Genomic DNA, 24789 nt, shown 5'->3' with positions numbered 1-24789 from the left:
CAGGGATAAAATTGTAGACCGGCTGGGATGGGCTACAGGACAATAGGCAAGCAGCTTGGTGAGAAGGCAACAACTGGAAGAAAATGGAAGATGTTCAAGATGACGGTCAATCAGCCTCGGTCTGGGGCTCCATGCAAGATCTCACCTCGTGGGGCATCAATGATCATGAGGAAGGTGAGGGATCAGCCCAGAACTACACGGCAGGACCTGGTCAATGACCTGAAGAGAGCTGGGACCACAGTCTCAAAGAAAACCATTAGTAACAAACTACGCCGTCATGGATTAAAATCCTGCAGCGCACGCAAGGTCCCCCTGCTCAAACCAGCGCATGTCCAGGCCCGTCTGAAGTTTGCCAATGACCATCTGGATGATCCAGAGGAGGAATGGGAGAAGGTCATGTGGTCTGATGAGACAAAAATAGAGCTTTTTGGTCTCAAGAACACCATCCCAACCGTGAAGCATGGAGGTGGAAACATCATTCTTTGGGGATGCTTTTCTGCAAAGGGGACAGGACGACTGCACCGTATTGAGGGGAGGATAGATGGGGCCATGTATCGCGAGATCTTGGCCAACAACCTCCTTCCCTCAGTAAGAGCATTGAAGATGGGTCGTGGCTGGGTCTTCCAGCATGACAACGACAAGAAACGCACAGCCAGGGCAACTAAGGAGTGGCTCCATAAGAAGCATCTCAAGGTCCTGGAGTGGCCTAGCCAGTCTCCAGACCTAAACCCAATAGAAAATCTTTGGAGGGAGCTGAAAGTCCGTATTGCCCAGCGACAGCCCTGAAACCTGAAGGATCTGGAGAAGGTCTGTATGGAGGAGTGGGCCAAAATCCCTGCTGCAGTGTGTGCAAACCTGGTCAAGACCTACAGGAAACGTATGATCTCTGTAATTGCAAACAAAGGTTTCTGTACCAAATATTAAGTTCTGCTTTTCTGATGTATCAAATACTTATGTCATGCAATAAAATGCAAATTAATTACTTAAAAATCATACAATGTGATTTTCTGGATTGTTGTTTTAGATTCCGTCTCCCACAGTTGAAGTGTACCTATGATAAAAATGACAGACCTCTACATGCTTTGTAAGTAGGAAAACCTGCAAAATCGGCAGTGTATCAAATACTTGTTCTCCCCCCTGTATAATGGTCTTGCATCAGTGGATTTTACATCATGTCCAGGAGGCTGACCAAGACATCTGTCGTTGACCTTACCTTTTCGCATCCAAGCTGTCTTGGGTCAAGCTTGTGGCCGATGTCTTCCAGCATCCAATCGGTGGACAAACTGTCAGCCACCTTAGCTCCAGTATTACAGCATTGTTCCAGTGTTCTACAGCTGCCTGTAGAACCATTCAGACTGTGTTCATGATGTTTCTTAATCATGTTTCTTAATTAAGTTCCGGCCGAGAAATTAGCGCCAGAAACAGCGGTGTTTCCATTTCTCACACTGGCAGTCTATTGTAAAAAAGGTTAATGTTATTATGACAATTACAATTCCACAGTAGCCTGTCAAGTACAATATTATTTTGTTATTTGACAGATATAGTGACAATATAAGTCTGTAAAGAAAAATTATAAATGAAGGCTAAAATATAATTTTACCTTATCTAACTAAGAATATGTTCAAATAGAATATAGCCTGTATTTGTGACTTTATAAGTGTATTTAGATCACGTCGATAAAAGGATATTGTGGTAAACAGGGTCTTTGAAGTCAAATTGTTACCTTTATTGGTAATGTAAAAAGGAATACAGTGGGGGAAAAAGTATTTAGTCAGCCACCAATTGTGCAAGTTCTCCCACTTAAAAAGATGAGAGAGGCCTGTAATTTTCATCATAGGTACACGTCAAGTATGACAGACAAATTGAGGAAAAAAAATCCAGAAAATCACATTGTAGGATCTTTAATTAATTTATTTGCAAATTATGGTGGAAAATAAGTATTTGGTCACCTACAAACAAGCAAGATTTCTGGCTCTCACAGACCTGTAACTTCTTCTTTAAGATGCTCCTCTGTCCTCCACTCATTACCTGTATTAATGGCACCTGTTTGAACTTGTTATCAGTATAAAAGACACCTGTCCACAACCTCAATCAGTCACACTCCAAACTCCACTATGGCCAAGACCAAAGAGCTGTCAAAGGACACCAGAAACAAAATTGTAGACCTGCACCAGGCTGGGAAGACTGAATCTGCAATAGGTAAGCAGCTTGGTTTGAAGAAATCAACTGTGGGAGCAATTATTAGGAAATGGAAGACATACAAGACCACTGATAATCTCCCTCGATCTGGGGCTCCACGCAAGATCTCACCCCGTGGGGTCAAAATGATCACAAGAACGGTGAGCAAAAATCCCAGAACCACACGGGGGGACCTAGTGAATGACCTGCAGAGAGCTGGGACCAAAGTAACAAAGCCTACCATCAGTAACACACTACGCCGCCAGGAACTCAAATCCTGCAGTGCCAGACGTGTCCCCCTGCTTAAGCCAGTACATGTCCAGGCCCGTCTGAAGTTTGCTAGAGTGCATTTGGATGATCCAGAAGAGGATTGGGAGAATGTCATATGGTCAGATGAAACCAAAATATAACTTTTTGGTAAAAACTCAACTCGTCGTGTTTGGAGGACAAAGAATGCTGAGTTGCATCCAAAGAACACCATACCTACTGTGAAACTTGGGGGTGGAAACATCATGCTTTGGGGCTGTTTTTCTGCAAAGGGACCAGGACGACTGATCCGTGTAAAGGAAAGAATGAATGGGGTCATGTATCGTGAGATTTTGAGTGAAAACCTCCTTCCATCAGCAAGGGCATTGAAGATGAAACGTGGCTGGGTCTTTCAGCATGACAATGATCCCACACACACCGCCCGGGCAACGAAGGAGTGGCTTCGTAAGAAGCATTTCAAGGTCCTGGAGTGGCCTAGCCAGTCTCCAGATCTCAACCCCATAGAAAATCTTTGGAGGGAGTTGAAAGTCCGTGTTGCCCAGCGACAGCCCCAAAACATCACTGCTCTAGAGGAGATCTGCATGGAGGAATGGGCCAAAATACCAGCAACAGTGTGTGAAAACCTTGTGAAGACTTACAGAAAACGTTTGACCTGTGTCATTGCCAACAAAGGGTATATAACAAAGTATTGAGAAACTTTTGTTATTGACCAAATACTTATTTTCCACCATAATTTGCAAATAAATTCATTAAAAATCCTACAATGTGATTTTCTGGATTTTTTAATCTCATTTTGTCTGTCATAGTTGACGTGTACCTATGATGAAAATTACAGGCCTCTCTCATCTTTTTAAGTGGGAGAACTTGCACAATTGGTGGCTGACTAAATGCTTTTTTTCCCCACTGTAGCATTCACACATTTCTACAAATTCTCCAAATTAAGGCATGATTATTGTTGGGGTGAGGGTGTAGGGTGTACATTACCAAAAAAGGTACACCCTACACCCTCACCGTAACAATGATCATGCCTTAATTTGGACAATTTGTAGAAATTTGTGAATTCTATTCCTTTTTACATTACCAAAAAAGGAAACAATGACTTCAAAAGACCCTGTTTACCACAAGATATCCTGTCATTTTATCGATGTGATCTAAATACACTTATAAAGTCACAAATATAGGCTATATTAATAATGGAGATTATAAACTGGGTGGTTCCAGCCCTGAATGCTGATTGGCTGAAAGCCGTGGTATATTTAAGCAATAAGGCCAGAGGGGGTGTGGTATATGGCCAATATAACATGGCTAAGGGCTGTTCTTAGACAAGACGCTACGCCATATATCACAAACCCCCGAGGTGGCTTATTGCTATTATAAACTGGTTACCAACATAATTAGAGCAGTAAAAATAAATGTTTTGTCATACCCATGGTATACGGTCTGATATACCACAGCTTTCAGCCAATCAGCATTCAGGGCTCGAACCACCAAGTTTATACGGGTATGACAAAACTTTTATTTTTACTCTTCTAATTACATTGGTAACAAGTTTATAATAGCAATAAGGCACCTCGGAGGGTTGTGGTACATGGCCAATATACCACGGCTAAGGGCTGTATCCAGGCACTCTGCGTTGCGTCGTGCATAAGAACAGACCTTAGCCGTGGTATACTGGCCATATACCAAACCTCCTCGGGCCTTATTGCTTAAATATACTACAATATTTGCATTACATTTAGCCTTTATTTCAGCTACCGCTCTTTCTAGCCCCTGGGCTTGTTGAGATTCTCCTTCCACAACCTCTTCTGCAAAACTGTATGATTTAGTTTTTTACCCGAAACCATCTCGCCAGGTGCAGAATGCCTGCAATCTTTCTGGACTTGCTAGAGGAATAGCGACCTGATAATGGTGTTCTGCAACCAGAAAAGACTGTGCTTATCTGCTATGATTGTCTCATCCAAGCTCAACAATCTCTTTAAGGTTTATCAACACCCCTGGCACAACATATTTTTAACCCTACTGGAGCTGGACTTACAGTCAGGTCCAAAATTATTGGCACCTTGATAAAAGATGAGCGAAAAATAATGTATAAAATAAATAATACAAATACTGAGCTATATTGTATGCTCAAAAGTATGTGACAATTATTTTAGATTAATATAATTGCTTAGAGAAAAATATTTTGTTTAAAAGGCACCCCTGTTTTCAATACCTCACCTTGCAAGGAGAACGGCACTGAGCCTTTTCTTAAAATGTTTTTTTTGTTGTTGACATTTTAGTCATTTAGTAGACGCTCTTATCCAGAGCGACTTACAATTAGTGAGTGCATACATTTTTCATACTGGCCCCCTGTGGGAAACGAACCCACAACCCTTGCGTTGCAAGCGCCATGCTCTACCAACTGAGCTACAGATTGGAGAACACGTTGGGAGGGATCTTAGACCATTCATCCATGCAGAATCTTTCCAGATCTTTGATATTCTTCGTCTGCACTTATGGACTGCCCTCTTCACTTCAAACCACAGTTTTTCAGTGGGGTTCAAATCCGGAGACTGAGATGGCCATTGCAATTTTATTGTTAATTAACCATTTCTTTGTGGATTTTGATGTGTGCTTGGGGTTGTTTTCTTGCTGGAAGATCCACTTGCGGCCAAGTGTCAGCCATCTGGCAGAGGGAACCAGGTTTTGGGCTAAAATGTCCTGGTGCTGGGTGAAGTTAATGATGCCACTGAGCACATCTTTATCAAGGGTGCCAATAATTGGACCTGACTATATGCTGTCGTGGTGGGGCAGGAGGCTACTGAGGAGGCTACTGAGGCCCTATGCTCCACTTGGAGGCTACTGAGGCCCTATGCTCCACTAGGAGACTACTGAGGCCCTATGCTCCACTAGGAGGCTGTTGAGGCCCTATGCTCCACTAGGAGGCTGAACCCTCAATGCTGCTGAGGCCCAATGCTCCACGAGGAGGCTGAACCCTCAATGCTGCTGAGGCCCTATGCTCCACGAGGAGGCTGAACCCTCAATGCTGCTGAGGCCCAATGCTCCACTAGGAGGCTGCTGAGGCCCAATGCTCCACTAGGAGGCTGCTGAGGCCCAATGCTCCACTAGGAGGCTGCTGAGGCCCAATGCTCCGCTAGCTAAAACAAAAGTAAGTAATATGTCACCACCAACCAATATATGACTTTACAAATCTCAAGCTTATTGAAGTTACAACTTGAATACTCAGTGTCTTTTTTCCCTTAATGGCCCACGTACGCACTCAGGTTGTACCACTGATATATAAAGCATTTGACACAACGGTTGTGTAAATATTTTGTGCCAAACAACTGTTGTGTTAAATGCGTTGTACAACCTGAGCGTGTGTGTGTGTTTTCAAGTATGTTATTTCAATATGATCCTATGAACAAATCTGAAGTCAGATGTGTCTTCTACATAAAAAATAAAATGTTATTTATAGGACCATGGGAAAGGTGGGTCCCCATAAACCATGTTAGAAACTGATTGACCTCATAAACCATATAAACAAGTATGTGTGCATGCGTGCGTGTGTTATGTGTGTGTGGGGAACAGTTCATATACTGTATGAAAAAATACCTGATTAAAGAAAACATTCTTCTTCAGAGTCTTCTTCTGTTTCCACCTCATCATATGTTCTTTGCCCACCAAAGGGATTTCCAACCCTTACATCTTCAGGTGGTCCTGACCATTCACCCTGGTCATCTCCATCACCAGGATAGTCCCTTGCAAAATGTCCTGGCTTGCCACAGTTGTAGCAGCTCCAGTCTCTCCCTCCAGTGGCGCATTACGCTCCTCGCCCTCTGCCTCTTCCCCTTCCTCTACCTCCTCCTCGTCCTTGACCTCCACTTCCACGGTATCCTCCTCCTCCAGTGAAAAACATCAACTGTGCAGCTTTTGTAGTTTAGCACCAGTCTTGGAGTTATTCGACCTGATCTGTCTTTCTGCATGGGTGATGTGAGGTTTGACATCAGCAAGGGTCTTTGTCTCCCACCCAATGCATGTAGTGGTCACAGCTGTCTTCAGGTCTTGTACCATTCCAAACATTTAGCAGCAGCCTGCATAATTGCTTAATCTTCTCTCTATCTGTCAACTGGCCCCGTGTAGCTCAGTTGGTAGAGCATGGGTAGAGCATGGGTTCGATTCCCACGGGGGGCCAGTATGAAAATGTATGCACTCACTAACTGTAAGTCGCTATGGATAAGAGCGTCAGCTAAATGACTAAAAAATTTTAAAAATAAAAATAAAAAACTGTATTGGACTGGCTGGACTGCCACATACTTCCCCAATCTTTTCACGTTATGAGACAGGAACACCAGCTTGTCAACATTTTTGGGCAGAAAGCAGCTCCTCGTTTTATTGACTATAAACCCTGCCTTGGAAAAGATCCGCTCTGATGGAGTGGAGGTGGCGGGATGGAGAGGAGGTATCTCGCTGCTCTGGCCAGCTTCGAATACCTGTCCTAATTTTTCCCCCACCAAGCTAGTGGTCCAGGGTCGACTTTCATTCTATCTTAGAGATAATCCTTCATTTAGTTTTCGCTATCACCTTGATAATCTTTCTCTCCCTCATCTCCACACATGAGCATCTCAATCTCCCGCTCCTTGTCCATTGTCTTTTTTTTTGGTGCGGGTTCCTCCTCTTCATCCGTGGATGTAGAGCCGTCTCATCTGCCTCAGCGGGCCCTGGCTCCTCTGGCTGCACCGCACTCAAACGGTCAGCTAGCTGGGACATGTTGATGTACGCTTCTTCACGTTTTGCATCTTCAAAGATTGAAGCCAACTTGAAGCGGGGGTCTATGTCTGATGCTTGGACATATAGACTATTCTCAAATATTCGGCCGTTGAGCTGCCATCTTCAGTCAGTTTCCTCCACCAGCTTTGTTTTAAGACTCTTAATGGTGGGGCTGTCATCCTCCACTGCGGCCAAGTGGCGGCGTTTGAGGTTGGCCAGTATGGGCATGGTTGTAGATGAGGATGTTTTGTCCTCCTTGGACTGCAGCTCAGTCAGAGTGACCATAGGCTTCAGCACATTCTAAATGTCCTCTGCCATGTTCCATTGCGCTGTGGTGAGATCAAGGTTGCGTCATTTTTCCCAGTGTAGTTGGGGTCGGAGAGCACTGGTGTTAGGGGCCATCTCTGTTCTAGCAGACGCTCTAATGTGGTCTGAGAAGAGTTCCACCTTGTGGAAATGTCTTTTGGATCATATATTCGACCACCATTTGTTGTTTCTGTTTCTGGCTTTTGCTCCCTTCTTAAAATGAACCAAGAGGTCTCTGGCTGCAGACACAGTGAGACAGATTTGTTCTTGTTTGAGAGCGCCATTTATGCACAGCTGTAAGGTGTGCCCAGCACATCTGACTTCTTTAACATTTGCCCATTCCTCTTCCTGCCCCAGTATACCTGCACACAAAACCATGTTTGCGGTGTTGTCTTGTACCACAGCGACCCTTTTACCTCCTGGGATTTCTTATGCGTCGGCAAATTCTCCAAGTCTCTGCACAATGTTGGCTACGGTGTAATTCTCCAGCCTGGTCAGCTGTAGGCTAGTTGTCTAGTGATATTGGCGACCATCATCAGCTGATCAATAACACTAAATAAATGGTCTACTTTTTCTGGCCACGCACAGAGAACATTAATACCCGCACGCACCTGAAAAACAGAGCGATGAGCGCTTGTCGTGGAAATTCTAATCAAAAGGAAGAGAGACTGCAGATTCTTCAAAACAACAACTTTTTATAATACGATTTGCAAATCTGGAGCAGTTAACAATCCACTCAACAGTGCAGCGTTAAGAGCCCAACAAACAAGAGTTGGGTCCCAGCTTTTTTAACCTTTGTCTACGTGTCAGTTTAGCAGGTGTGTGAGATCATGGTGGGAACATAGCCTACAAACAAGTGATAATGCCAGTTTTGTTACTCCTTTTGCTGATAGAATTGTCGCTGCTGCTCAAACTAGCCTCTGTTCTCTTCATATCTCCACACAGCTGTGCCCTCTCTCCTTTATCAGATTAGTCTGCTACATAGAAGGAGATTAAATTGAAAGAACAAACCATAGCATTAGCATCAGGTATTGTTGGCTAGCTAAGCACAGAAAATGGTGTACCCAGTCGTTGTCAGCAGTGAGCGAGCGAGCTAGCTAGCTAAGCAGCAGAGAGCACGCTGCAAGTGGTGGCACAGCAGTTAGCTATGGTAGCTAGCTAGCTAACGCTAGATGGTGGCTGGCATGAATCACCTGCACAACACTCAAAATCAATGACATATTATTTTAGAAGCTTTAGCTCGCTAGCTTGACAAGCTAATCATTTCCCTCAGAGACATTGGTCTAAAAACCTTTCATGGAAAAAATATTGAGCAAGAGTCAATCAAGCTAGCTAACTAACCCCTCTAGCTATAGGCTAGCTAGTGACTTTTAACAAATGTTTCCAAAAAATGTAGTACAATAAATCTGACAATCGAATATGAAGTACATTTTAATTGGAATACCAAACTATTTTAGGTTCCAACCGCCGTGTCTTTGTGAGACGCGGTGTCGGTGAACGGATGATCCCCGCATTTGTATTTCCCACCGTAAAGCATGGAGGAGGAGTTGTTATGGTGTGGGGGTGCTTTGCTGGTGACACTGTCTGTGATGTATTTAGAATTCAAGGCACACTTAACCAGCGTGGCTACCACAGCATTCTGCAGCAATACGCCATCCCATCTGGTTTGGGCTTAGTGGGACTATCATTTGCTTTTCAACAGGACAATGACCCAACACACCTCCAGGCTGTGTAAGGGCTATTTTACAAGGAGAGTGATGGAGTACTGCATCAGATGACCTGGCCTCCACAATCCCCCGACCTCAACCCAATTGAGATAGTTTGGGATGAGTCGGACCGCAGAGTAAAGGAAAAGCAGCCAACAAGTGCTCAGCATATGTGGAAACTCCTTCAAGACTGTTGGAAAAGCATTCCAGGCGAAGCTGGTTGAGAGAATGCCAAAAGTGTGCAAAGCTATCATCAAGGCAAAGGGTGGCTATTTGAAGAATCTCAAATATAAAATATATTTTCTGATTTGTTTCACACTTTTTTGGTCACTACAAGATTCCATATGTGTTATTTCATAGTTTTGATGTTTTCACTATTATTCTACAAAGTTGAAAATAGTACAAATAAAGAAAAGCCCTTGAATGAGTAGGTGTGTCCAAACGTTTGACTGGTACTGTACATAAATGTGATATTTCAGTTGTTTCTTTTTAATAAATTTGCGAACATTTCTAAAAACCTATTTTTGCTTTGTGATTATGTGGTATTGTGTGTAGATCGATGAGAAGAAGAAAAAAAACAATTTAATCCATTTTAGAATAAAGCTGTAATGTAACAAAATGTGGAAAAAGTCAAGGGGTCTGAATACTTTCCAAATGCACTTTATGTGTAATGGAATGGAACTAAGAGTCATGATCAAGGCCTACCTCGCTGCAAGGTGCTGCCTCATAATGGCATTTATGAGAATCTTGAAGGCAGCAACGGAAATTGGTGGGCTGACTTGTGATATTTCTTATACTAATTAGAGTTTTAAAAAATTACACCATAACTAGAGGTTATCTACATCCACACTAGGGGTCGTTTGATACTGCAGGATGTTCAACCAAATCTAGTGTCCTTGCTATCTGGAATCCTTGCGACGTCCCAACTCTGACGTCACCTCATTGAAGTTTACATTTTAACTGGTAAGGGTAAGGGTTAAGGTTATGTGTAGGTAAGGGTTATGGTTAAGGTTAGGGTAGGGGTTAGGGTTTGTGGTAGGGACGTCCCAAGGATCTAGGATTGCACTAACCCCAAATCTAGGGGAGTGAATCACTTTGGACACTGCTAATTTAACACGGGTGATTTTACTGTGTAGTGTTTTTTCAAGAGACAACCTAATTTGGCCACAAACTTTAGTAACCTGGACACAGCCTACTCGTTTGTTCAGCCCACTTGGTGGCGGAACATGACCCACCAATTGGACATTGTTGGTGAACTAGGCCTATGTCCCTGCTGTCCCCCGGTGTGGTCGGTCATGCATGTGATGTGTGGTCGGTCATACGTGCGGTCCCGACCCCGCCAGCGGTTTTTAAAAACGCGCACGCCGACCTGGATGCCTAACCCTAATCTTCTATGTTGGCTGGTGTTTCCTGAGGCTCGTGCGCGTGGTCTGGCTCTCCGTCTGGTCCGCGACACTTGCACGCTGTGTGTCAGTGTCCGGGTCTCGCTGCCTGTTGGCGACGGGTGGAACGAGGGAAGGGGAAAGCCAGGACCGTTTTTACATACTCAATGGTTGACTGACGACGGACAGATACGGATCTCTCAAGATGGTGGGGCGTACAAGCAATGGAACGCACGATTATGCATGCGATCCTGTTGCACCCGTTGCGGTCGGACATAGGAGGGAATCGGGCACGGTAAGTCAGCCAACCAACTATGTACTACTTACCTATAGCCTAAGTGTACTATGACAAGATGTCTGGACCTTTATGGCACGAGACAATGGGCTTGGGCAATCCTCATGTTTGAAATTAAGTAGGCTATCAGGTATTTTCTCCCAGGTTACTTTTTGTGGCTGTGGTGAGGTAAGCATGGATCATGAAATTCAACCCAAGACAACTAAAGTTGTCTCTGACTATGAGATGGTGTCCTATATGTTTTTGAACTTTTATTTAAAGATTAAAAGTCTAGGAGACTCTTACATAAAGTGGTTGAAAGTGAGACTGAAAGAAAGAAAGTGAGAGGATGCTCTAGGGTAGAGAGAAGTAAAGATAGAGACAGGAGAGAGAAGTGTAAAGTTCAGCAAGATCCACTTCCATGTCCTGTTCCTGCTGCTTCATATAAATAGAATGTCTTCTCTATTCCGTGTATCAGTGTAATTCAGTAGAAAACAGATACTGTTCCTTGTATATTCTTAAATGTGTCCTCTCCTCTCCTCCTTTCGCCATAACAACTGATCTCCAAAAGCACTGGATAGGTGTGTCTTCTGCTGTAAAAGCCTTCTGCTTTCACCTATCCTCAAAGAGGAAAGGGGACAAGAAACAGAAGCCGGTTAAGACTGTTGGGACACAGCACAGGGAGGAACCTCAATGTGCATGTATCATATTACTTTCACCTATATTGTGTTTTCAGAGGAGAGGAGAGCAACTGTAGACTATTGAGATACAGCCTCCTAGACACTGATGCTCAATGCCATCCTTCACTGATGGTCCAAGCCAGCTCAGCCAATCCTTGTCCTCCATGCAAATGAGACAGTGGGATCTGTGCTCTGATTGGAGCTCTCTCTCATTTTTGTCGTCGCCATGGCTAGAGTTTGGAGGTGCTTGGCTGCTGGTCTGTGAGTGAGGGATCACTCTGCCAAAGAGAGGAGGAGAGGGGGAGGAGAGATGGCTGGAAGAGGTGGAATAGAGGGAAGGAGAGAGGAGGGCAGAGTGGGTGGGGATACACAGGGAAGTGAAGAGGGAGGGGACAAAGGCAGAGCGAGGAAGAGAGAAAGAGAGAGAGAGAGAGAGAGGGGGATCATCTCACTGATGCTGAGTCACAGACAGGGGGTTCAGCCGCCGTATCCCATGAGCCTTTAGGGGAAACATGGAGGAGCTCGAGCACACCTGCCCCCATCCGCGCACGGTAGGGTGTGTTTGTGTGTGTTCGTGTGTGAAGGAGAGAAAGAGGGAGAGGCTGGCTAGTCTGCTTGTTGTTATGAAACAGATCCACTGTCTGTGTGTGTCTTTGCGGGATGCTCTGAATGCTGAATGGACTGTCTGTGTGGAGGGTGGGAGGTTGGGTGTGTTTCGCAGTATTGGCAGGGGTGTGTGTATGTGTGGGTATAGGCAGCCTGGCATAGATCTCCTGATGAGGACACAAAAGCGCAAGGATACAGAGGGGCGATGCTAGCTCCATGCCAGCTCCATTCAGTCTCTCTTTCTCTCTCTGTCCTTGTCATTCCCTTTTATTCCCTGTGCCTCTCTCCTTCTCTTCATCATATCTTCCTCTCTGTTCCCATATCCCTGTGCCTCTCTCCTTCTCTTCATCATATCTTCCTCTCTGTTCCCATATCCCTGTGCCTCTCTCCTTCTCTTCATCATATCTTCCTCTCTGTTCCCATATCCCTGTGCCTCGCTCCCTCTCTTTCTTTCCTCCCGTGTGCTACCATCACAGCGTTCTGGTTGTTTTTTTAGCTGACGTTTTTAGTGTGGTTTTTTTGTTAGTTAATCCTTCTTACACCAGATGTTCTCTGCTTGCGCCAGTTTCAGGGCTTTAGTGAGCACATTTGCTGCGGTCACTCTGATCTGTCGATCGTCCGAGGCCGCCGCCTGCCCTTTGTCCACACTGGGCTCCTCCCCCTTCTCACCTTGCAGTGGATTGTGGGAGAAATGTTACCTCAGTGCGTCCTCCTCACTGTTCCTTTCTGCCCCATCTGTTACTATGGGGTTGGGAGCTCACAAGACCATCTGATGATGTTATGATTTTATCTCCACCTCCTTTCTGTTCTTCCTCAGCCCTTATCCCAATGGAATATGTACAGGTGGAACTGCCTTTAAATATTTAGTGTTATGGATGACAAATGTAGACAAAAGTATTAATAAGAACAACGATTCTTATTTAATCTAAGATCCTATCTATCCCTAGAAATCAAGAAACCTTGGTTTCTATGTGGCCCTCTAGAGGAGACTGCGCTGTGTGTTTTGTGATAATGGTTACTGTTCAGTTGCACTCTCTCTCTCTCTCTCTTCCAAATTTTGTTGTTAAACACAGCCTTATTCTAAAATGGATTAAATTGTTTTTTTCCCCTCATCAATCTAAACACAATACCCCATAATGACAAAGCAAAAACAGTTTTTAGATATTTTTTGCAAAAAAAACAGAAATACCTTATTTACATAAGCATTCAGACCCTTTGCTATGAGACTCTAAATTGAGCTCAGGTGCATCCTGTTTCCATTGATCATGCTTGAGATGTTTCTACAACTTGATTGGAGTCCACCTGTGGTAAATTCAATTCATTGGACAGGATTTGGAAAGGCACACACCTGTCTATATAAGGTCCCACAGTTGACAGTGCATGTCAGCAAAAACCAAGCCATGACGTCGAAGGAATTGTCCGTAGAGCCCAGAGACAAGATTGTGTCGAGGCACAAATCTGGGGAAGGGTACCAAAAAACCCCAGAAATATCACATTTACGTAAGTATGCAGACCCTTTACTCAGTACTTTGTTGAAGCACCTTTGGCAGTGATTACAGCCTAGAGTCTTCTTGGGTATGACACTACAAGCTTGGCACACCTGTATTTGGGGAGTTTCTCCCATTCTTCTCTGCAGATCCTCTTAAGCTCTGTCAGGTTGGATGGGGAGCGTTGCTGCACAGCTATTTTCAGGTCTCTCCAGATATGTTCGATCAGGTTTAAGTCCGGCCTCTGGCTGGGTCACTCAAGGACATTCAGAGACTTGTCTCGAAGCCACTCCTGCGTTGTCTTGGCTGTGTGCTTAGGGTCATTGTCCTGTTGAAAGGTGAACCTTTGCCCCAGTCTGTTATGTGTTAGATGTAAACTCTGTCTGTCTTCTCCAGTAGACCGCCCAGTACGTGTATATGCAGATGGGATATTTGATCAAGGATCTCCCTGTGCTTTGCGCCATTCATCTTTGCCTCAATCCTGACTAGTCTCCCAGTCCCTGCTGCTGAAAAACATCCCCACAGCATGATGCTGCCACCCCCATGCTTCAACATAGGGATGGTGCCAGGTTTCCTCCAGATGTGATGCTTGGCATTCAGGTAAAATATCAGACCAGAGAATCTTGTTTCTCATGGTCTGAGAGTCCTTTAGGTGCCTTTTGGCAAACTCCAAGCGGGCTGTCATGTGCCTTTTACTGAGGAGTGGCTTCTGTCTGGCCACTCTACCATAAAGGCCTGATTGGTGGAGTGCTGCAGAGATGGTTGTCCTTCTGGAAGGTTCTCCCATCTCCACAGAGGAACTCTGGAGCTCTATCAGAGGGACCATAGGATTCTTGGTCACCTCCCAGACCAAGGCCCTTCTCTCCCCGTTTGCTCAGTTTGGCCGGGCGACCAGCTCTAAGAAGAGTCTTGGTGGTTCCAAACTTCTTCCATTTAAGAATGATGGAGGACACTGTATTCTTGGGGACCTTCAATGCTGCAGACATTTTTGGTACCCTTCCCCAGATCTGTGCCTCGACACAATCCTGTCTCAAAGTTCTACGGACAATTCCTTTGACCCCATGGCTTGGTTTTTGCTCTGACATGCACTGTCAACTGTGGGACCTTATATAGACAGGTGTGTGCCTTTCCAAATCATGTATAATCAATTGAATTTACCACAGGTGGACTCCATTCAAGTTGTAGAAACATCTCAAGGATGATCAATGGAAACAGGATGCACCTCAGCTCCATTTCGAGTCTCATAGCAATGGGTCTGAATACTTATGTAAATAAGGTATTTCTGTTTTTTATTTTTAATACATATGCAAACATTTCTAAAACCTGTTTTTGCTTTGTCATTATGGGATATTGTGTGTAGATTGATTAGGATTTTTATTTATTTAATCCATTTCAGAATAAGGCTGTCGTAACAAAATGTTGAAAAAGTCAAGGGGTCTGAATACTTTCCGAATGCGCTGTAGTCTCCATTATGTCTCTCAGGTTTCTCGTGTGTTTGGGAGTGGATCCATGAAGTCACTGGGAACAGGAAGTCATGCATGTTCCAATTCCTCTTTCTCTATCCCTCTAGACAAAGAGAGAGAGATGGAAAATGAGGTGTTAGTAGGGGGAGGGATGAAGTTCCATTTTAGCCAGTAGCGGATCAATAGCACTGAGTGCTGCTTGTCCCCTCATCATGTAATCAATAGTTGTGATAGAGAATAGATATCAGCCCTGATCAATAATCTAATTACTGGAATTATGCCGGAGAGAGACATGGGATGACTATCAAGAAGGGGACATGAATGTCATTCAACTTTCCTTCTCTCCTCTCTTCCTCTGTCGCTTTCCCTCTCTGCATCTCCTGTTCCTCTATTCATCCCCCTCTCAAATTCTATTTTTTCTGGTTTTGTCACATTATCTCACTCCTTTTCTTCCCTCTTTGACACGCTCTTCTATCATGTTGTGTCTCTGACACTCCATACCATTTTTTATTTATTTATTTAACCTTTTTTTAACTAGGCAAGTCAGTTAAGAACAAATTCTTATTTACAATGACGGCCTACAAAAAGGCAAAAAGCCTCCTGCGGGGACGTGGGCTGGGATTAAAAATAAAAATATAGGACAATACACACATCACGACAAGAGAGACACCACAACACTACATAAAGAGAGACCTAAGACAATAACATAGCATGGCAGCAACACATGACAACAACATGGTAGCAACACAACATGGCAGCAGCACAACATGGTACAAATATTATTGGGCACAGACAACAGCACAAAGGCAAGAAGGTAGAGACAACAATACATCACGTGAAGCAGCCACAACTGTCAGTAAGAGTGTCCATGATTGAGTCTTTGAATGAAGAGATGGAGATAAAAACTGGCCAGTTTGAGTGTTTTTTGCAGCTCATTCCAGTCGCTAGCTGCAGCGAACTGAAGAGAGGAGCGACCCAGGGATGTGTGTGCTTTGGGGACCTTTAACAGAATGTGACTGGCAGAACGGGTGTTGTATGTGGTGGATGAGGGCTGCAGTAGGTATCTCAGATAGGGGGGAGTGAGCCCTATAAATAAGCATCAACCAGTGGGTCTTGCGACGGGTATACAGAGATGACCAGTTTACAGAGGAGTATAGAGTGCAGAGATGTGTCCTATAAGGAGCATTGGTGGCAAATCTGATGTCCGAATGGTAAAGAACATTTAGCCGCTCGAGAGCACCCTAACCTGCCGATCTATAAATTACGTCTCCGTAATCTAGCATGGGTAGGATGGTCATCTGAATCAGGGTTAGTTTGGCAGCTGGGGTGAAAGAGGAGCGATATTATGATCAAGGAAACCAAGTCTAGATTTAACCTTAGCCTGCAGCTTTGATATGTGCTGAGAGAAGGACAGTGTATCGTCTAGCCATACTCCCAAGAACTTGAATGAGGTGACTTGTTTGTTGAAAGGAGTGAAAGAGTTTTGTAGGGGTTTGAATTTGATGCGTGCTGTTTTAGTATGCCGTTGTTAGCGCCATTATGCTGAACCAAAAAAGTACTTAACAGTTAAATCTCTCTCCTCCCTCTCTCAGATGCTGACTGAGCCTGCTATCTTTGCTAAGGACACCAGCTGTGAGTGCCACGCCCCTCATGAGAGACTCTCCATTGCTCAAGCCCGCAGAGGGACCCCAGGTATACCTCCTCTCGTCCTCTGTTACACGGCACTCTTCATCCCTCCTCTCATCCTTATTCTTCATCCTCTCTTCCTCCCATCCTCAGCATCTTCACTCATAGACGTCTCTTCTTCTTTTCCTCTCCTCCTCACATTCACTCACTTTTCTGCTTCTCTCCTCTCCTGATGGTGTTATGTGTTAGATGTAAACTCTGTCTGTCTTCTCCAGTAGACCGCCCAGTACGTGTATATGCAGATGGGATATTTGATCTGTTCCACTCCGGCCATGCCAGAGCCCTGATGCAGGCGAAGAACCTCTTCCCCAACGCATACCTCATAGTGGGAGGTATGCACACATACACACATGTAGATACAGTTGAAGTTGGAAGTTTACATACACTTAGGTTGGAGTCATTCAAACTAGTTTTTCAACCACTCCACACATTTCTTGTTAACAAACTATAGTTTTGGCAAGTCGGTTAGGACATCTACTTTGTGCATGACACAAGTAATTTTTCCAGCAATTGTTTACAGACAGATTATTTCACTTATAATTCACTGTATCACAATTCCAGTGGGTCAGAAGTTTACATGCACTAAATTGACTGTGCCTTTAAACAGCTTGGTAAATTCCAGAAAATGATGTCATGGCTTTAGAAGCTTCTGATAGGCTAATTGACATAATTTGAGTCAATAGGAGGTGTACCTGTGGATGTATTTCAAGGCCTACCTTCAAACTCAGTGCCTCTTTGCTTGACATCATGGGAAAATCAAAAGAAATCAGCCAAGACCTCCACAAGTCTGGTTCATCCTTGGGAGCAATTTCCAAACACCTGACGGTACCACGTTAATCTGTACAAACAATAGTACGCAAGTATAAACACTATGGGACCACCAGCCGTCATACCGCTCAGGAAGGAGACGCGTTCTGTCTCCTACAGATGAACGTACTTTGGTGCGAAAAGTGCAAATCAATCCCAGAACAACAGCAAAGGACCTTGTGAAGATGCTGGAGGAAACAGGTACAAAAGCATCTATATCCACAGTAAAACGAGTCCTATATCGACATAACCTGAAAGGTCGCTCAGCAAGGAAGAAGCCACTGCTCCAAAACCGCCATTAAAAAAAGCCAGACTACGGTTTGCAACTGCACATGGGGACAAAGATCATACTTTTTGGAGAAAAATCCTCTGGTCTGATGAAACAAAAATAGAACTGTTTGGCCATAATGACCATTGTTATGTTTGGAGGAAAAAGGGGGTCTCTTGCAAGTCGAAGAACACCATCCCAACCGTGAAGCAAGGGGGTGGCAGCATCATGCTGTGGGGGTGCTTTGCTGCAGGAGGGACAGGTGCACTTCACAAAATAGATGGCATCATGAGGAAGGAAAAGTATGTGGATATATTGAAGCAACATCTTAAGACATCAGTCAGGAAGTTAAAGCTTGGTCCAAATGGGTCTTCCAAATGGACAATGACCCCAAGTATACTTCCAAAGTTGTGGCAAAATGGCTTAAGGACAACAAAGTCAAGGTATTGGAGTGGCCATCACAAAGTCCTGACCTCAATCCTATAGAACATTTGTGGGCAGAAATGAAAAAGCGTGTGCGAGCAAGGAGGCCTACAAACCTGACTCAGTTACACCAGCTCTGTCAGGAGGAATGGGCCAAAATTCACCCAACTTAAAGTGTATGTAAACTTCCGACTTCAACTGTATGTACACAAATACACACACACACATGTGGTTATAATGACTCTTAATATGAATAACTCATACATGTTTTGCTATCTGTTTCTTTGTGCCTTTGTGACTATGTTTCGTGTGTGTGTGTTTGTTTGTCTGTGTGCGTGTCAGTGTGTAGTGATGAGCTGACCCATAAGTATAAGGGTTTCACTGTGATGACGGAGGATGAGAGGTACGAGGCTCTGAGACACTGTCGCTATGTCGACGAAGTGGTCCGAGACGCACCATGGACGCTCACACAGGACTTCCTGGAAAAGCACAAGGTGTGTGTTTGTCTATTCCCATCAAAGCTCTCTCTGTGTGTGTGTGTGTGTGTGTATAGAGAGTATATATGATGCAGGCATGTCTCTTTTCTGTGTGTCAGTTTATCAGCATGTGTTTTCATTTTGTTTCTCCCATGCTGTGTGTAGAGACTGTGTATAGACTGTGTAGAGACTGTGTATGGACTGTAGAGATTGTGTACATATCGTGTAGAGATTGTGTAGAGATTGCGTAGAGATTGTGTATATATTGGCTATAGATTGTGTATAGATTCTTGTCTTGTGTTCTGATTGTTTCTCAGATCGATTTTGTGGCTCATGATGATATCCCATACTCCTCAGCAGGAACTGAGGACGTCTACAAACACATCAAGGAGGCAGGTGAGTGTGTGTGTGAAGCTGTATTTATGATCAGTGTATGCATACATGGACGAACACATACATGTTCGTCCATGTATGTATTTATAAAGTATTTATAATATGTGTATGTGTGTTCCAGGCATGTTTGTGCCAACTCAGCGGACGGAGGGTATCTCGACCTCTGACCTGATCACTCGTATTGTACGAGACTACGACCTCTACGCTAGACGCAATCTACAGCGAGGCTACACCGCTAAAGAGCTCAATGTCAGCTTCATCAATGTAAGTGTGTGTGTCTGTGTGGTGTCTACCTTCAAAATAACGTGTGTGCGTGTACTCTGTTCACTGGGAACGTAACTGATGTCTTTCAACGAACACACACACAGACAGACATACAGTATGTTCTGTCTGTGTATTTGTTGAGAGACACATACAGGTAACTGCCAAAATAAAGGAAACACCTGAGTAAATGAGGAATACAAAGTATATTGAAAGCAGGTGCTTGCACACAGGTGTGCAATTAACATCCCATCATGCTTAGGGTCATGTATAAAAATGCTGAGCAGGCACTGTTGCCAATTATTTTGGCTACCATGGCAAGAAGACGAGATCTTGGTGACTTCGAAAGAGAGATGATTGTTGGGGCACGTTTGGCAGGAGCTTCAGTGACGAAGACTGCTCAACTTTCTAATGTTTCACGATATGCTATGGCCGCCTCAGTCACCAGATCTCAACCCAATTGTACACTTATGGGAGCTTCTGGAGCGGCGCCCGAGACAACTTTTTCCACTACCATCAACAAAACACCAAATTATGGAATTTCTTGTTGAACAATGGTGTCACATCCCTCCAATAGAGTTCCAGACACTTGTAGAATATATGCCAAGGCGCATTGAAGCTGTTTTGGATCGTGGTGGCCCAACGCCCTTTTAAGACACTATGTTGGTGTTTTCTTTATGTTGGCAGTTACCTGAATGTCAGTTACGTTCCTACAACATTCCTACAACCTTTCTACAACCTTCCTCCAACCTCAGGAGAAGAAGTACCGCCTGCAGAACCAGGTGGACCGTATGAAGGAGAAAGTGAAAACGGTGGAGGAGAAGAGTAAACACTTTGTCTACCGCGTGGAGGAGAAGAGCCATGACCTCATACAGAAGTGGGAGGAGAAATCACGGGAGTTCATCGGTAACTTCCTGGAACTGTTTGGCCCAGATGGAACGTGGGTAAGCTAAAGCCTGTCTCTAATGCTCCACTCATGGACATATTACAATCACTCATCTGACATTTCACTTCTTTGTTTGCAAATCTGATCTATGAACCTAAACTGTGTTTAGCTTCTACCTCTAGCCTAGTCCTAGTCTTTGAAGTGATAGTTCTCTCACAAACCTCTTTATCTCTGTTTCTTAACAGAAACAGGTGTTTAGTGAGCGTAGTGGTCGGATGATCTCCTACGCCCTATCACCCCACGGATCACCTAGCAACAGTCCCCCCCGGCAACTTTCTCTGTCTCGTTCCCCGTCTCCCCCTTCTCGCTGGCTTCACCCCCGACCAGCCTCCCCTTCCTCACCCAAAGGGGCTTCCGCCTCTTTCAGTAGCATGAGTGAGGAAGATGAGAATGAGAAATAGGGGCCTGGACTGTGGGACAGACACCTGACACCACGCATATACACACGCCTAACAGCTGATGCCATGCATACACACACACACACACACACACACACACTTAAGACCACACACTCACATTCTGCCTGAAAGGTGCTGTCACACGCACACATACACACACACACACTCTCTCTCTCCGACATCCCCTTCCACACACTGGCAGCAATGACTGGATGCTGAAGGAAGTTGTAGATATGCAAGACATGGGAAATGTAGTGTAGTGCTGTAGCACGAAGAAGCCATCACAGTCTCTGTTGCCTGGGCAACGAAGCAGACGGGAGTGTAGAGAACAGAAGATGATGCGACAGACCTGTTTTCGATTGCTCAGGTCTGACAGACGGTAAATAAAAGATTGCCTGTTGATCATATCACTCCATTTTATGTCCTCCTTTTTCTCTATCCTTTCTTTTTGTTTTTAAATCTCATGTTATTGTCATATTTTAGAGAAAAACTAGGATAAACATGATAGATGCAATTTTACAGCAATCGTCTGCAGTGTGACTATTTGCATTGTGATATTACGTGAGTAGCAGGGTTGGGGTCAATTCCATTTTGATTCCAGTCAATTCAGAAAGTAAACCAAATTCCAATTTAAAATGTTCCTAATTGAAGAGAATTGGAATTTCAGTGTACTTTCTGAATTGATTGGAATTTAAATGGCCCCAACCCTGGTGAGTAGACCTACACCATTACAGAACTCTCCAGATAGAGACTGAATTTATAGACAAACAGACACAGTTCTCTATACTATACAGTAAGAGAATAGTCTGTGTCTGCCCTATGCATTCTGTTTCTAACTGCATCATTCTGTAATGTGGTGCATACTGACTGTGGCCTAGTTTGTAGATTTAACAGAGAAACACTGTCCTCTAGTGGAGTAATAGTGTGACTGCAGCCTTCCTGGGAGACAAGAGGCCACTTTAGACTATTGAGATGCACCCCACTGAATCACAAATAATTCTGTACCAGATGATTTGCCATAGCTACTAGTCTCCCTAGGCAGAAGAGTTGCCTCCCACAGTGTTAACAATGTTCCAGCATAGGTCTGGGATTTCCGAGACTACATAGCGACTGCATAAATGAATGGATGTTACGTTTCAACAATGTTAACACCATGGAACTTAGTACGTGATTGGTGATTGCATAACGAACAGAACACTTGTCCCTCCCCCCTCCCGCTTTCCCAATATGGCCGCCTGGCCGGCCTGTCTCTTGTAAACAGTGCTTTCAATTGGAGAAACTGATCTGTCAATTTATTTGCTTTTAGAATGTACAATTGTGACAGCTTATTCAGAAGCCGTCCTTATTAGAAATGAGAGAGCAAAGGTTGTATAGTACAGGGATGGTCAGTGTCATCCACAAAGGGCTGGTGTGGCCCTAGAATCAGGTGGCTGGAATAAAAGCTTGCACCCACACTGGCCCTTTGTGGATAAGCTTGGTCCGCCCTGTTGTAGTAGAATCATTGTGCTCTCCTCTTGCTCTCTCGCCCAGCTAGTCACATGACACAGAACTGTTCTTCAACTTGATGTCTCTCGCTATGACACATCATAGGCCACAACTGTTCCACAGCGGAAACCCACGAGATCACTTCCTACCACACACCTCCTGATCCACCTTAGAGACGTTCTTGTCCCGTATTCATTATATGTAACCCTGCACTGTGTGTACAAGATTGGGAATGTGTCTTTCTGTTTGTATGGTCTTATTTTCTAATGTATAATTCCTAATGGCGTAATATGTAAATAAATAGAAAATGAAAGTCATTGAAAGAGAAGCAGCTTGGTGATTGTTTCCTCTCAATCTCTCTTTTTCCAACAGATACAGACTTGGATGCACGCGTATGCACGCATGCATAGAACAGACGTACAATGTCCGTTTTTTGTTCTCTTTATTGTAGGTTTGGAAAATTGACAGTAGGTATTGCAAGCTTGATCTCATGCTGAATACCTCTATATTGTTGTATTTCACCGTGTGTCTACTGTCTAAGCTAGCCGCTACTGTTCCACATGTATACATACAAAAGTGACTGGTTTATGATAAGATGGGCTGCATACATTTGCACAATCTTTCTCTACAGGGAGGAGCTCAAACAGTGCACAGACATCTCCTTACATCAGAGATACAGTAAGGATACATGAGTAATCACTTCACACCAGTTCAATATATTACCATACTGTATATACAATATAAGCTACTAACACCTTAGAGGTACAGAAAGGTAAGGAAGGATTCACTACCTTATCTACAGCTAAGCCTACTTTAACTCTTTAGGTGCCTCCTTGGCAGTGCTGGAATGAGTTAGTTCAGGTTTTGCTGAAAACTGAGAATGGATGATGTCAGCTGATCTGAGCTCCATGATTGGTCCAAGTTTGGCCCACTTTTCATAAACCAGCGAATGAGGATAACTAGAAACACAAACAAACAAGGTAATATTATCCCAGAGTTAACTAAGACAATTGATCCTTATTAGAGAGGCCTGAATGAAATGTAATCCTCATATGAAGACATTGATGAAGAAAAACAAAGTATGTGTATACTGTAGCTTGTGACCTTTAAAATCAAAAGAGGGCGGAAAGAGCCCTCAGAAATAATCATCATCCAGCTAAAAAATTGAAGTAAAAAACAAATGATCAAAACACAACCCTGTTCCTATGCAAAATAACCCTTGTTCCAGGAATACAATATATTTGTTCCCTAAAGCGCCATTAACAGGTCCATACTCCGGCACAAACAATGGAGTTTCAAAATGGCCACTTTGTAACACCACTACAACACCCCAGATTCTTCTGGACACTTAGATACAAATATTAATTTAATCCATTCCCTTCCATCCTTGAAGAGCATTATTCACACACTTCAACCAATGACAACCATTACATGTCTTATTGGAAAACCATTCAAAATACTCCAGTTGATGTTCGTTCAATGTTCAGAAGACAGAAGGTTTAGTGAATACCACATTGTTAGCGATAGTCTTGGTTAACGTGAGAATGTTCATATTGCTTTGCAGGGTTGATGGTGCCACAGGTGGACAAACAAGGCTAACATAATGTAGCCATCTTTATGATTGGTAATTTAGCCTTTGCATGGTCTTATCAGGATGTGGAAGGAGCAGGGAGGGTTAACAGTAACACATGTAATGCTGGTGAGGTTTATAAGCAATAAACTACATGAAAGACAAGGCTCACATGGTGAACCATCTGTAGTTAACATTAGCGTCCTAAAAACATAATTTTCTTTGAGGCTCAGAGCAATGCTTCCTATAGATTACCTCCTAAATGCGGCACCAATTTGTTCAATAGAAACAACTTGATGCCAGAGGTTTTTAGAAAGGGGGCAAGACTGCTAGGTGGGCTGTCTCTGACCTTTCAAAGGGTTCGGGAGGATCAGTATCGCTGGTTAAGATCTGGGGGAAAGTTTGAGGATGACTATTTCACTATGTTCTCCTGTCAAACCAACACGTCACAATACATTTAAAATATAATAAAAACGAAATCTCCCTTTTGGAATGGAGTTGAAATGAAACTATAGCCATCAGGGCATTTGACATGCAATACTTTTTCTTTAACTCCTCAGAGTTCCAAGTCTCCCTCTCTTTCTGAGATAATGGAATAATAAAAAAGATACATCGGTTTGTTCCTGATTCTTTCTGTAATATACAATATAACATACGTAATGCATAATAATGATCTGTAGTTAGTTTAAAGCTTGATCCCATCGTTCATATAGGCATAGTTATTCACTGCAACTATTTTCTATAACTTGGCATTGGCGCGCGCCACTGTAACCATGACAATCGTACCAATCGTAACTATGACTACGGCCCACACTGACCCCATTTGTGCCCAATTAACCTCGTGCCAGTCGTGCCCCGGCTCGAATTACTGGCGCCTACAGCCTGGTAACGGGGGTGGTCAGTGCTATCTGGGATCCTTGGGATGTCCCTACCCTAAACCCTATATCCAGTCAGATAAACACTCCAAACAGCCTACCC

General features: G+C 43.9%; 1 protein-coding gene across 3 annotated transcripts; it reads left to right on the top strand.

The window, feature by feature from the left end:
• Window positions 1-10518: 10518 nt before the first annotated feature.
• pcyt1ba (phosphate cytidylyltransferase 1B, choline a) lies at window positions 10519-24788 on the top strand. 3 transcript variants are annotated; one of them, XM_041861855.2, is made up of 8 exons: window positions 10519-10883; window positions 16691-16790; window positions 17003-17116; window positions 18625-18776; window positions 19076-19154; window positions 19273-19415; window positions 20168-20356; window positions 20544-24788. In XM_041861855.2, exons 1-8 carry the CDS (start codon window positions 10794-10796, stop codon window positions 20757-20759), a joined length of 1083 nt encoding a protein of 360 aa, XP_041717789.1. In that variant the 5' UTR covers window positions 10519-10793; the 3' UTR covers window positions 20760-24788. The 3 variants fall into 3 exon arrangements, with proteins under 3 accessions (XP_041717789.1, XP_041717788.1, XP_041717790.1); XM_041861854.2 differs by having other exon boundaries at window positions 10521-10883; window positions 17000-17116; XM_041861856.2 differs by lacking the exon at window positions 10519-10883 and adding an exon at window positions 11953-12093 and having other exon boundaries at window positions 17000-17116.
• Window position 24789: the final 1 nt, after the last annotated feature.

The sequence above is a fragment of the Coregonus clupeaformis genome, chromosome 34 (genome assembly GCF_020615455.1).
Source record: "Coregonus clupeaformis isolate EN_2021a chromosome 34, ASM2061545v1, whole genome shotgun sequence".
NCBI classification, from domain to species: domain Eukaryota; kingdom Metazoa; phylum Chordata; class Actinopteri; order Salmoniformes; family Salmonidae; genus Coregonus; species Coregonus clupeaformis.
The sequence above is the reverse complement of the archived record's forward strand: the minus strand, read 5'-3'. Positions and strand labels throughout refer to the sequence as shown.

Coding starts and splice junctions, on each gene's coding strand:
- pcyt1ba (XM_041861854.2), top strand. CDS start 10,794: ATGGTGGGGCGTACAAGCAATGGAACGCACGATTATGCATGCGATCCT. Junction 16,791..16,999: donor AGCCCGCAGAGGGACCCCAG/GTATACCTCCTC, acceptor TGTCTTCTCCAG/TAGACCGCCCAGTACGTGTA. Junction 20,357..20,543: donor TTGGCCCAGATGGAACGTGG/GTAAGCTAAAGC, acceptor GTTTCTTAACAG/AAACAGGTGTTTAGTGAGCG.